Raw genomic sequence first — 14,298 nt, forward strand, 5'->3', positions numbered from 1 at the left:
TGTCCAGAGGTTTGTCAGTATGGTGGAGCATGGCTCCGCCATAAAACCATTTTGGTTGCAGAGTGAGCAGACGGTCCTTTTCCTCGTCCCTGATGGAGATGCAGCCCTGCTGGAGAGGGAAGGGTTTAGCTTTGGAGCTGAACATTTTTTATTTTATCTTTTTGCAAAAGAGGCCCCATTGCTCAGGCCAAAGAAAGAGCTGCTGCATGACACAGCAATGATGCCTTCACCAACACAGGCGCTCTGCTGCCCTCGAAGGACCCAGCCCTGTGACCAGAGGCTTCTGAGCAAAGCGTTTGCTTCCCTCAGCAGATGTGGTGGGGCTGCCGTGGACCTCCTGGAGATGGTGACTGAGGTCTGGGTTTGGAGCTGGGTAACAAAGCGGGGAAGTCTGCATGACCTGCTAAGTACCGAGATATGCAGAAGGAGACCATGGGATCAGTTTCTTACACTCTTTTAAAACGTTCTGCGCCACCCCAACGAAGCAATGAGCTGTGGTAAATCACCCTTATATACCCTGATGCTTTAGTTAAAATGTTTCATTAAGCAGCTCAAGTTGAATGTCTGGAAAAGTTTACACCTCCCACAAATTCTCCTCTGCTAATGGAAAAGTCATGTAAACAAGTATCGCTTTATTATATCCATTGTTCCAGTAATGCCCCTTTCCAAATGGGAATGGCTTAAATCAAAACAATTTAGTCCTTGTCTCAATGTAATTGCTCTTCTGGCCAATTTTATTGAAGGGGAAAAAAAAAAAAAAAGACCCTGAAAATACACTCATAGTTGCATGTCAGTGGGGAATAATGGCACCAGCCCTCACACTGTGTGCTGCTGGGAAGCCTTCTGCACGACACGTTTAAGGAGCAGTTGTGGAGCACGCGTTGCCCCCCGGGCCCACGCAGCCGCTGAGCTTTCTGCCCCCGTGCCTGCTCAGCCGGAGCATGGTCAGTGTGCTCGCAGCGCCGGCAGCACTGCAGCTTCCAGCGGGGTCCTTCCCGATTTGCGCTGGCTCGCGAGGCATCCCAGGCCAGCTCGGAGGCTTGTGTTCAGTGAGAGCCGCAGTTAAACCCGTGGGGGGGGAAATAAGGGGGTTCATCCTGGCCCCGTGACAGGAGGTAGTTTATAATCGCAAAAAATTGTGTCTGTGACGTTTGTTCTTTCCTGTCGTTTCTGATGGATGCATGCCGTGACTCTTCTCCGCTCTTACCCATGGGCACGGCGGGGGGGGGGTCTGTGTGGGGTTGGGACCCCGCTGATGCTCTGCGCTTGCCTTCAGGGCTTTTGGTCACTCGGAGCTCAGATCCTCTCCCACAACTGGCCTGAGCTTTTTGCTGCAGAGCTCTTGGGCCCGAGGTGAGGACAGCCCTCCCGCCCAGATGGTGCGGTTTCTCTGACGCTTTTATTCCCAGCTGCTCTTTGGAGAAGCCTTTGCACCACTCACACCGCTGGTGGGGGATGCTCTAACACGTCTCCCTTGAAGCTGTGCTGGGACGGCGGGGCAGGACTGCGGGCACAGCTCCTTCTGCATGTGTCAGGGCAGGGCAAAAGGCTCTGGTGAGCATCGCTCTCCATTCAGCCGTCTGAACCGTGAAAGCTTGCAGGCAATTTCCCTGTGGGGTCTTGCACTCAGAGCTTTTAAACTCTGTCCCCAGCTCTGCTTTTCAGTTTTCTCGGCGACCTTGCATGAATCGCTCAGCTTCCTGGGCCCTCGAGCAACCTTACTGTAAGAGCGGCACTGACCTGACCCTGCGCAGCAGCTGGGAGCCTGCGGGGTGCCCCGTCCTACACGCATGCGATTATTTCCTACAGATCACTAGGCAAAGCTATTTCAAGAGACGGCGTTAGTGCAAGCACTCTTTCTGCATCTTTGATCACTTGTCTGACATCGAGTAAGGAGAACCAGATGCTGTACCATACGGGGTACTTTGAATTCTCTGCTCTGTTTTGGGGAGAGAAAGGGGAAAATGAGACCGAGACAGTTACTGGAAGGCAAGCCAGATGCAGCCGATAACTGTGCTATGTATAAAATATTTAATTCCACAGTATGAGTCACTCTGACTAGGCTGCTATTGACCTGGGTAACCTTAGTGAATATTGCATAAAAGGCCCTCTCGTTTTGTCACTATAAATAAATTCTGTGATTATTCATGGGGAACGCTGGGTTTCTGTTACCACGAGCAGCATTACAACAGCATTACGCTCGAAGGTTGGGTTGCGTTCGTAGGGCCTGCGGGGCACCTGGGGCTGCCCTTGCGGGTCACTGCCTTGAAGGGGGCCGTGCTGCTGCCCTCGAGCACCTCTGCCCCTGCCTGGAGGGAGGAGAGGTCTGCGCCTCTCTGCCAAGAACTGCACTGAAAACATTGAAAATATTGGGCTGCAAAAGCGTGGCACGGTGATTGGAAAAGTAACAAGAGGAGCTGAGGAAAAGGATGGGAAAGGAACTATACACAGCAAATAGAATAAAGAAAAGGAAGAGTTAAGGTCTCTCCCTCCATGCTTCCCACCCCCAGGCTAATTTTAATTACTGTCTACTGCTTTATGGCACAGTCACCTCCTGCTCCACGTGCAGTAATTGGGCTGCCACATGCTATACCCATCCTGCAGGACGTGACAACTACCCGTTGGATAACCAGAAATCTGTGCGGGGATCTGTGTTTGCGACAAGCCCTGCCTGTGGCCAGTCCCACACCAAACCCACCTTTGATCCTGAGCAATGCCACACAGCCTCCTTCCCCTGCAAGGGTGTGAAGGAGCTGAGCTGCTCTCGTCCTCTGCTTTAGGAGGGATTTCTGTAAGCCCAACAAGACAACAACGTGGGCTGTCACCTCTGGCAGTGGCTGTACACACCAGGCAGCCCCAGGCAGGAAGGGAAGCGTGTGCCTGAGGTCCTAAAGTCCTAAAAAAGGACCCTAAAAGAAGGAGAGACACGTTGGACAAGGAGGGGGAGGGAAGGGCAAAGCGACTGGTGTGCAGACCAGACACCAGAGCAGGGAGCTATTCGGGTATGTCAGAGCTGCCCTCGTTATGTTTTATTCCTGTATTTACTGATGATTAAGCACTGGGGAATGAAAAGGCAATTAGATACGTAGCCTGAAGTGTGGCCTCTTGATTTTTTGTCTGAGTCGTGGCACTGAAAGGCAGTCCTTAACTGGCTCTGTGGTTGTGAGGGGAGCAGCACAGATCTGCACAGGAGACATCGCTGCCCTCCAACAAGCATCAGCTGAGAGCAACCATGGGTGGAGAGGTGCCTGGTGGTTGGGTTATGGTGCTTGCATCTAGGATGGATGGTGGTGTCAGCTTTAATAGTGTTCAGATAGGGGATTGACCATCCGTCAACACAAATTTCTGGTCTCCTTCCCCATTGTGTGCCCTGCCCTGGGCCTCCTCGGTGTCAAACCTTCTCCCAAGCCCTCATGATGGTGCTGCAGAGGGGGCTCTTCCCACCACCGCATCCCACAAAGCACAGGCGATGTCCCATTGACCCACAGTGTTTTTCAACAGCCATCTTGCGCCTGCAGTTGTCTTCATTGGCCATGTAAGCCGGTCTACCAGGTATCTCAGCTGCTCAACTTGGTCTTCACACCATGTCCTCACACGGACGGTGAGCCCTGTGGCAGGTGAAGGTCTTCTTTGTTAATTACTTAACTCTTCAAGTCCTTTTCTTGCAAACATCTCTATCCACAAACCAGGTAACTAGAATATCGTAGGCTTATTTTACGGCTGGGAAAATTAAATCCATGGAGTGATCAGCAGGGTTTAAATGGAAAGAGACATATGTTAAATGACTTTCCAAGAACATTAATGTGTTCGCTGTCCCCAGAGTCCTTGGCTTAGATTCAGTAGCAGAGAACATAATTGTAATAGAGTGGCGGTGGATTGCTTTAAAATTATTTTCATGTTTGAATTAAAAGACCCACCTTACAGAAAGCGCCTGGGTATGTGTGTGTGTGTAGGGGGGGGTCATGATAAATACAAGCACCCAGCTAACAGAGCATCACAGTGTTGATCTGGAAAAAGCTTGTTCATGCTATTTACCAGAGTTTCTGAAGCTGGAACTAAAATATGAGCTAGACCATTTTCAGTTCTTTTTCTCATACCTACAAGTTTTACTGTACACATTGTCACCCACCAAAAGTTACTGTTTTCACAGAAAGCTGGAAATAATATTAAGCACTGAGGCATGAGTAGCCAATGGAAATTTGCTGGGGTGATGTGATACCACTAAACAGACAATCTTGCAGCCAGTGCAGATACAGCTGGAGTCTCTCTCTGCTCCTTGCACAGTCCCAGCTAAACTGCTGAATTAACCTCTTCCCCTGGAAAGCACGTGTGATATATTTCTAACTCACCTTTGGCTCTTAAATATTTTTACACCAAACACGCCGCTCTGCTCTGCAAGCATTTACACAGCGCTCACAGTATCGGTGCAGTGTACACACAGAGGTGTAGGGGGACACATTTTCAGAAAGTGTGCGTTGAGTGTATGTTTAAAGATAGGAGCAGTGGCGTAAAATTAGGAGCAGTTTCAGGCACGAGCAAGGCAGCAAGCCCACTGCAGTGCTTGGACTGGAGGAGAAGGAGGGATTTTGGAGAGCAGGTTACTGATGGTAGCACCGACAGGGCCCTGCTGCTTGTAAAACAGCGCTGGCACCTGACTTGCTGACCTAGAAGGCTCTAAGATCTTTCTCGGGAAGTCACAGCTGCCATCTGAAATGCCATATGCAGCTAGAAGGAGTTGTGCAAAACACTGCATGCCTCAGCTGAAAACCCTCCTTGTTGGTGTCAGTGTTGCTACAGAGCTACAGAAGGTTTTGTGCTCTTTGCGATGCTCTCAGTCAATAGTCCTCAATGCCCAGTAACATACGTGTTTGGGCCAAATTATGTTCATTTTTGCACTAGGGAAGCTGCGTCTAACATTCTGTGCTTCCTTTTCCTTGCAACTTTTGCATCAAAGACAAGCCCTGTTAATGAGCTAAAGCTTCCTCCAAATGAAAATTGAAAGTTTTTTTTTCCTTCCCCTTCTCTCTTTCTCTCTAATGATTATTTTTAAAATATTCAATCTTCATAGACCAAAAGCAAACTCTGTCCCTGAGCGAACATAAATTCATATTTCAACCACGTGTATATTTGCATGCATATACATACCTAAATATGAAACAAACAAACAAGCAAAACAAAGCAACAGCAACAGCAAACCCAAAACATGGCATTGCTGGGACTTACGTAGACAGTTTGGGCAGTCTATTTTATTTATTGCTCTTCCATTTTGAGAGGAAAATTGGATTTGGGGTGGTGTCTGTCTATGAGAGTGCATTATTTGAGTTTAAATCTACATCAGGCTGTAACAAAGCATATCCCGTATCACAGTTTCCGTTGCGTCTGATACAAATTCTATATTTTAAGAATATTTATGCATATAGGATTATTCAGTTTGGTGGCAGAAGTGTTGCATTCTCTATTTTCTTTTTGAAGGGTATTTCTGGTTGTTACTGATGAAGTTGACTGCAGTATTTGCAAAAATTCAGCCTGTAGAATCGGTGGAAATATGTATCGGCTGGTGAATACTCAGTGACCCCAGTAAACAAGTGTTGATTTTGCATCCTTTTTCCTCTGCTTGGGAAGGGCTGAAAGGGATTGAGAGAAGAAGAAATGGAGGCTCCCCCTCCAATTTTTGAGTGGGGATGAGCCCCACCAGGGACAGGGATCCCCAGTGGTTTGCTTGCTGCAGCTGTGGATTTTTCCTGGGTCTGGCTAATTTCTGCTAAGTCTTTTTGCCAATGTTTTAACAGAGAGCTGACTGGGAGGAAAGGGCAATAAAATCCGTTTCTCATAAATTATTACATCTTTATTTATCTGAACAGGACCGGCCAGGTTTCAGCAACGAGTTGTCTAAAACTTCTACATACATCTGTGGTTGCTGTACCCAAATTTTCCATTTGTCTCGTCTCCCTGTGCCCAGGTTCTGCAGTTACTTAGGCCCATCCTGGGCTTAAAAAACAGGAGCAGCACTACTAAGCTCTCTCATATTCCCTTGATGGCAACATTTTTTCCCTTGTGTCCTAGGCAGTTCTGTCAACTGCTTTACTTCCATGACAGGGAAGCTGCATTTCACCACAAATGAGATGCTTTCTTGGTGTGTGACTGTAAAATACTTTGAAACCCTGGTGGATGAATGATGTTGCATCATAAATATAAAATGAATATTGTTTTACGGTTCCTGAAATATTAATTTGTGCGTGGAGCCACTTTTGGAATGTTTTTTACTAAATGTAAAGATCCTTTTGAGTCCTGAATGTCCTTGCTTTGGTTTTTATTATTAATATTCCCTGCAGGAGACATTGACTTTCGCTTCCCCTAGACATGCTGACTCCTGCCTGCCAGAGTGATTCAGCAGCTTGCCACTCACTTTTACAGAAGGAAACTTTTCCCCTGGCTTCTTCTGCTGGCCTGGTGTGACGATGGCCAGCTATCAAGTGACATATTCGTGTGGCTGGTTGATTCCTAACACAGAGCCACTGCTGAGTAGCCGCGCAGCCGTGAGCTCCTTGTCTAGCTGGTGGCTCTGTCCTTTTTGCAGAGGGGAGCCCTACAGGGAGAACCAGGGCGGCTTCACAGCTTGCCCTTTTCCAGGCAGGGTAGCAAAAAGTAACCAAAAGTTATTTATAATTGAGGTTGGCTGCTGACTGTCACAGTCATCTGGGTCTATAAGGGGAAGTCTATAGAAAAACACTGCTTGTTTGTTTAACTGTGACAAATACCCATAAAAAATGCAAGGGATGGGGAATGATCAACACTTCCTTTTCTTTCTTTTCCTAGCCAAAAATGGGGACAGGTCATTATTTTTAATTTAAGATGAGGAGAGGAATGTCACATTACAGTGTTTTAATTAAATTTTGATTTTCCTAATAAAGTGTTAAATAGCTGTCAGTGTTTAAAAGAACAAAGCCTAACATAAACCAAATCGGAGACAAAGATGCATATACCTGCCTGCATACCAACCAACTGGTATGTCTTGTTTTATTAAAGCATGCTATATGGAGCTAAATTATGTAGGTTTTATGGATCCCTAAATTACACGTTTTTATCGATCTCTTGTCACTCTTAAAAATATATTATGAAGAAAAAAGAAAGCACTCTTTGATATTGAAAAGGAAATTCAACTGCAGCACATAAAAGATCTGGGAAACTATAATTCAGTGGACAGGGCTGACACAAATGTCAAACACTTAACTGTAGCTAATTAGTTTTAAAAATTCCTGATCATTTGCCTTTAGTGACCATACAGGGATCCAGTGCTGTAAGTCGTTCACAGGACAACTTTCCCTGTTGCCCTAAGGTTGGCACTTCAAAGCAGATGGCTTTGTACAAAGCTTTCCTACCCCCCAAATCACCTAAGAAGCTTCTCAGCCCCTGACCTGGGAAATGGGGACGTGGAGTCTGCGAGCCAGGGGCGGCAAGAGCCAGTTTTCCACAGCAGGATCATTTTTGAAAACCTGGCCTCTGCCTGGGTCCCAACCTGGGAGGAAAGATCGCGTCAGCCGCCGGCTCCGCGTGTGGCCTGCGGTGCTTGGACGCCGAAAAATTTGGAGGCCCTCGCCGGTGCTGGAGGAAGAGCTCGGCTGAGAGGGGCCGGCAGCGCGCGGGAGGCTGCGCAGAGCCCCGTCGCTTTGTCCCCTTGCAGCAATCGCCGCCGACGTGGAAATACACCTCGGCAGAGCTCACAGCAAGTTGGCAGTGGGTTGGAGGACTACGCAATTCGCCTTGTTTGCAGGGAGGAGGTGGGATGGAGGAGGAGAGTGTCATCGGTGCTGCTCCTCTGGGCTGGATGTGTGGGGTTTGGCTGGCGGCCATGGCACGTCCGTACCCCGCCGCAGATCGTTACCTCGGCCTAGGTGTCAAGTGACTCGGAGCGATCGTTTTTATGTCTTTTCAGAAATTAGTCTGCTTCTCCTGTGGCCTCTTGCTGTTGCCGGGATTGAGCTGCCCGCCCCAGAATGGGCATCTCCGTTGGTATTGCTTGATCTCATAACGCAAAACAAACCAGATGCTCGTGTCTGATAGACCTGAACATAACCTCAGTGCTGTCTTTTCTTGTAATGGAGAAATCCCTTTGTTTAGCCTGTCTCCGAAACTGGATTTTTGTGCTGGAATAAAGACAAATATGAAATATGTACTCATATCCTGGGACTTGTTTGTGGTATTCAGCTACTAAAAATTCAGCTGTGGCTTTCATAAGTTGTTACTAATGTTTGAAGTCGCTTTTTTACCTTATCTGCAAGGAGCACCTGCACCGCTGTATTTACTGAGAGCAAGACTATTTCTTTTGTTTCTGCAGCGAGATTTAAAAGAAGGGACAGGGCCAGTTTGTATGCTAATAGAGGTATGAGCAGAATGTTAATAGCTGAGATAAACAATAATGAACAGAAAAATAAAAGTACTTTGGTGGGCCGTCTTGAAGCTGAGGGCTGGGTTTCTGCTTTTGAGGGCCTTTTCACCCCAGCTTGCCTATATGACAACCGGATTTCATTCTAATACAACTTCCAGTGGAGGAAAGGTCTGAGTCTGGCTTGACAGCAAGTCTGCTTTGAAAGTCCATTGAAAGTCAAAAATCCTATTTTCCAACAGCCTTCCCCCAGCACTTTACAACTTGTGTCTCCGAACGAGCTTGTTCGCAAGAAACTGAAATGTGAGAGCTTAACATTTGAAGACTTAGAAATGTTGTGAGCGTTTTGTGCAGGCCTCGCTGTCGCTTTGACTCCGGTCTCCCTGAGGGCTCTGACCTGCGAGGGGGACGATGTCCTCAGGACATCTGGTTCCCTCTTCCACCTTCTCCTGCAGCCCTCCCCAAGGAGGCTCCCACTCAATTCACATTCTCCACCCATTTCTCCTTCATGCTTTGGTATGCAGGCTATGGCCACCCAGGGTCCACCTCAGGGCCACCTGAGATGTCTGTGCTGGGGGGACAGGGACCTCCCGTAGAGGAGCAGGGCAACCATCTGAGTACAAGGCCCTCTGCACCATCCCGCTGGTGAGTCATAGCTCCTGGGCTCAGTCCTGCTGTGCGAGGAACCGCTGGGGAGCTTTTGAGCGTGCCACTTTGAACCCACACACCGAGTCACTTGTTCCCGAAGAGAGGATGTGGTGTCACATCACATGCTGGTGGTTATTTGCGAACCTGGGAATGCTAACGAGAACCTGAGCTGTGGCTTGCTGACAGGGTGGAAACGTGCCTGTGAAGGGCCTTGGCACCTGGTGACTCATCCCTGCAGCATTTGATGTGGAACCAGGTAGGACATTGCCTGGCAGGAGGCTTCGTCTGAGGACCCAGCACATCGGCCAGTTGAATCTAGACTGGTTTATCACGTGTTCCCTCCCTGGCCCAAAGGAGAAAGGAGGCAGCACTCTGGGTACCTCTGAACCTGTTCTGTGCAGAGGCTGCTGGTATATTTTTCAAGGAGAGCGAGCGAACTGCTGCGTTTGCAAAGTTTAGCACATTATGGTCCATGATGACAGTCATGCTGCTATGTACATGCAGGTTGCCACTGTGCAGTTACAACGGGGCTGTAAATGAGCCTCTGAGGCATTAATTCAAAAAAAAAAGAAAGTATTTCATGTTTTCTTCTAGGATAAGGAGCATAAGATGTTTCTTCCAGGAGCTTTAAGGAGAGGGTAAGGCCTCTCTACTGTCAAGGAGTTGAAATAACAGTGGTCATTGCTCAAAGTGTAGGGCACGCTCAGGGCACAGTGTGAGGGAATGTATGTGCCTAGGAGAGGAAGGCAGGAAGCCCACAGAAATCAGAACTGGAGGCAACAGAGAAAGTCTTCAGCAGTGCTTGGAAAGTTGCTGGGAGCCTGGCATTGAAAGAAATGCCAGAGTCAGGGGACTTTCTCAGTCATGGCTGTGGTGGGAAGAGGATGATCTCCTGTTGTTTGAGTCTTGAGTATCCACGGATCCACGGATCAGGACTTTTCCCTGGCTTTGGCAGATAAACAGGGATCTATCAAAGACCTGGTGGTTGGTCACAGCTTCCCCTAAGAACAGAAACACCCTGCAGAGCCCCAAGCTTCATCGAGTTGTTCATGCCAGGAGTAACAACAACAGAGAATAAGAAACACCAAATTCTGTTTTCTTCTCACTCCTGCAGTAGCGTGAGAGAGGATATATCTTCCTCCTTCCTTTGGCCAGCAGTTCTTCAGAGATCAGGGCACAAGTGAGGGCTGCCTCACCTACCTGCTGCAGTAACTGGTGCCTCCTCCATAGCCCTTCCCATATTGCTCATGCCAGAGAAGGGCTCCCACCTGTGGGAAGAAGACTGGCTAACGCTGACAGCCTCAAACCTCATGTATATGCAGGAGTGCTGCATTTAAACAGTGAGGGATGACGGGGTGATGAGCAGATGTTTCACATGCACATACACCAGTCCCCCTGTGCTGGCTTCTCCTCTGTTCCCAGAAGCAGAATGCATGGGATGGCACCACAGGCTGACGGTGTGGGACAGGATCATGAGTTCAACCCTACCCCAAAACAACTGATAGAAACAGGCTTCTGCCATGCATCTCTCTCCATCTTTAGGTGGCAATTATAAAACCACTGGGAGTTTTGTTCTTTGCTAGAGGTATCTAGCAGCAATCTTCCTGAAGCAAAGCCAAAGTGGCTGTGAGCTGGGCCACGCCACAGACACGCCAGGGTTGGAGCCAGCATCTCCTGCAGCAGCAGCCATAGAGCTCCTGCTGGGGGTGATACCAATGTGGAGGTCTCAGGAGCAGATGCTGAGCCTAGATCCCTCTTCCCTGGGGCAGGACTTCACCCACAGCTGGGGGCAGTGTTGGCGATGTATTCAGGTGGACAATTCACTGGTGCTGACCAAGTCCCAGCATGCCAATCTGAAACATTCTTCTGAAAATGAGGTTGGCTGGGAAAAGCTCAAGTGTTTCTGCTGTCTTCTAGGTGGGAGGAGGTAGGGAGAGTGTTGCAGATGGGATAAAAAGGATATTGAAAGGGAGCTGAAGAAGCAGGGAGCCTTAAGCAGCACTGCTCAGAGCATGCACATACTTACAGAAATGCTCTGGAAGCCAGTTCATTATTATTGTGAATGCCACTGAATGAAACCAGCCACAAGCAAATGCTGTTCATGATGCTACACCAGAATCTTGCATCAGCATAAGCCAGCAGGGGACATTAAAATCAAAGTGGAACTGTATTTATATTCTGGGCATAAACTCAGTCTATACCACTGGAGATAATATACACCCTCCCCATCATCCACCTTCAGGGAGTTCACACCTCCCTCTGTCCGTCTGACTCCCACTTGGGCAGTGGTTACTTAAAATACCATGGCATGAGCTGCAGGTTCCCTTTGAGACACAATCTTTTCCAGTCAAAGGCCTTTGGAGCAGGGCACTATCTCTTTAGTCTGGAGTTACGGCATTCATATTAGCAAGTCTTCTAAGGAATTCATGTTCAGAAAACATACGCTCTGCAGAAATGTTTCATGGAAATGAGATTTCAAGGGGCAAAAATAGCACAGTACTCTGAGATTGCAGAAGGTGGAGATCTTTTTTTCCCCCCCATTCTCCCAGTAATTAATTTCTCCTCTGGCATACTTTGAGGAAAATACTTTCTTTCTTTAATATGCTGTCTACCTGTTAAGGAACATTCTTTCAATTCATTTTTTTAAGCATGCACAACTTTGATCAAGTGTTCATCATAGATCTGACAGAAGAATGTAATGCTGTTGAGCATTTTCCTTGTAGAACGCTCATCAGTGTTTTGTGCACTTAATCAAATCCAAGTACGTGATAAGTAGGTTTCATCCCGGTGAAACCATTGGAATCGCTTCCAATTCTACAAGAGCCGTACTTAGCTATCTCTTTGCACAATGTAAGTGGCGGTAACTCAAACTCAGATTGTATCCGACTAAACAGTAATGCTTGTGGAAACAATTCAGTATGCTCTAGCCCTGTTTTATAATAGTCACTTTCCTACCAGACTTTTGTCTCAGGCTAGTGAGTCTTTGCTGATTCAGACCATGAATGTTTCTGCCAACCTTTTACCTCTGGAAGAGCATAGAGAAAGACACCATTTATCTGAATGGTCCAGACATTTCATTCACGTCAAAAGTCAACTGAAGCCTTAATGTCCTGTTAGCTCAGATCAAGAACCTCTGTTTGTGGTTCAGAGCCATCAAAAATGGAATTTATATGTGGACCTTTCTATTCAAAACTCCTCCCTATTCCTGAAGAAAACCCATTGCCTCAGAGCCTGTTCCCTAGTGACAGTCACGTGCAGAAATATCCTTCATTGTTAAAGACCAGTTCAAGGTGTTTGGGCCTTTCCCCTCCTCATATTGACATAATAATAGTTGCTGGCTCACCTCAGCCACAGGGTTGCATGATAAACTGTATATATCCCACCAGTTTCGTCTTGATGTAAAATGGCAGGTCTGGTTTTGAAGGAAATCACAACATCCTTAACTTTAGGCTGACTTCATCTTCAAAGCTTAGCAATAGTATGATTCTTGGACCAACTCTGACTTTCACTGTATCCTCCAAATTGTCAAACATATGGAAGACTGAGGCAGCAGGTTGCAGATCTGCTGTACACAACCTTTTCTCCTCATAGAAGTGCATCTGGGGCCACAGGTTTTCCTTCAGCTGGCACTTTCAGGCTCTCAGACTTAGGGAGAGTCACAGCTTATTGCACAGAAACCTCTCTCTGCTCAGGCACTAGGCAGAGGCAGAGGGAAAGCAGTGGATTTCAGCCACTCAAATGGATTCTTTGGGCATCTACAGCTTTTGTGTGGGTGACGTTCTTTTTTTCTTAATCCGGAAAAATAAATAAAACTACTTGAATCCAAATGGTCCATATGAGTCACGAAGAAACCGTTCTTCCTCCCCCTGAGACAGTTAGTCACCCTTTCACTACCAGAAGGCAGAATTTGGGTAGTTCTGACTGCACAGGAATGCAGATGATGAGAAATTGTTCTTAGATATAGGAAATGATGTTTATCATCCCATGAGATGGACAAAATCCCCTCTCTAAATGCTGAACAGAATCACCCTTTACAAGCAGCAAGTGCTCTATTGCAAAGGATTTGTCTTGCCAAGTGGCTTTTGTTGTACCTGTATCTCTGAAAACTCTGATTTGTAGGTTATATTTTGGAGAACTGTTGACATGGAGGAGATTGGTGTGCTACAGAAAGGCTACAGAAGATTATGTCACTAATTTTGCTGTGCAGGAAGGCATCTCAGAAAGTTTCTGATAACCTTTAAGGAGTCTTTGTAGCATGTTCATACTTGGGAGTATGGGAATCCTGTCCAAGTCCTGCCTTTTCATCGACTGTTGCACTGAAGAAACTATTCAACACTTGCATCTCAGCTTCCCAACTATGGAATGGGAATTGCAAGGGGAATTACAGCTGTCCTGTGCTACAGTGTTATTCTGCGGCTGAATTAGTCAGTATTAGGAAATCACTTTCAAGCAATAAAGTACTACATTTTTAATAGTAAAGTTGCCCTTTTCCCCAGGAGTCCTATTGAAAACCTCTCAACCTTGACAATAAATGGAAATTGAAATCTTTTGCGTACTCAAATGAATGCATTATTTTAATTTTTTGAAGGGATAAGATTTTGTGCAGAAGGTGATTTTGAATATTTAGCAACATAAATTTAGCTAAACCTTTTTGCTTCCGTAACTATGATTTTTAATGCAATTCTCATAGTATTTTAGATTGAAAATGAGGAAATATCCTTTGGCTCCAGTCCAAAGTTGCCTCTGTTTTTTTGATACCCTTTCAAAAAATAAAGGTCTAATTTTCCTTTCCCTGGTGCACTTTATAGTCATTTACACAAGTAAAATGCTATTATTCTCTCCTGGAAACATGCACCAAAAAGCAAATTACTCTACAAGAGGAGCTAGCATCAAACTCAAGGACTCCAGAGGATAAGGGCAAATGAGCAGCCTGCCATGAACAGCCTAGAGAGTCAACTTAAAGCCTGTCACCTACTTTATGGTCATAATCCATGTTCAGAACCTTACCCTACGGCAAAAGAAAGGTACCTTACCTGTGGAGGAAAGTGGAGTAAATACCTCACATTCACCACAGTCTCAAAGCACATAAATGATTGTAAATGCACTGCTGATCTTATCACTTGGCAACTCTTCTGTTGGGTCCGTACCCTCAGACCAATCCACGGCAAATGTCTTCCAAATATAAACTGCAGCTCGCTGTGTACACTCAGCGCGCGCGTTGCCTTGCCTGTGTCACAAATCAAACATCGGCTGGCAGCCTGTTTAGC

General features: G+C 46.7%; 1 protein-coding gene across 2 annotated transcripts in view; it reads left to right on the forward strand.

Annotated features, from left to right (window-relative positions):
- The window catches only part of URB2 (URB2 ribosome biogenesis homolog), a 73,453-nt gene that overhangs the window by 40,366 nt on the left and 18,789 nt on the right, over positions 1 to 14,298 (forward strand). The window contains exon 9 of one of the 2 annotated variants that reach the window (XM_080585618.1): positions 7,275 to 7,463. The exons of the other annotated variant lie outside the window; for it this stretch is intronic. Within the exon in view, the coding sequence (XP_080441744.1) occupies positions 7,275 to 7,277 (3 nt within the window). The 3' untranslated portion in view covers positions 7,278 to 7,463. Of the gene's footprint in view, positions 1 to 7,274; positions 7,464 to 14,298 lie in introns of those variants that run through there. 2 annotated transcript variants of the gene reach the window in all.

The sequence above is a fragment of the Anser brachyrhynchus genome, assembly GCF_964034855.1.
Source record: "Anser brachyrhynchus genome assembly, chromosome: 3".
NCBI lineage: Eukaryota > Metazoa > Chordata > Aves > Anseriformes > Anatidae > Anser > Anser brachyrhynchus.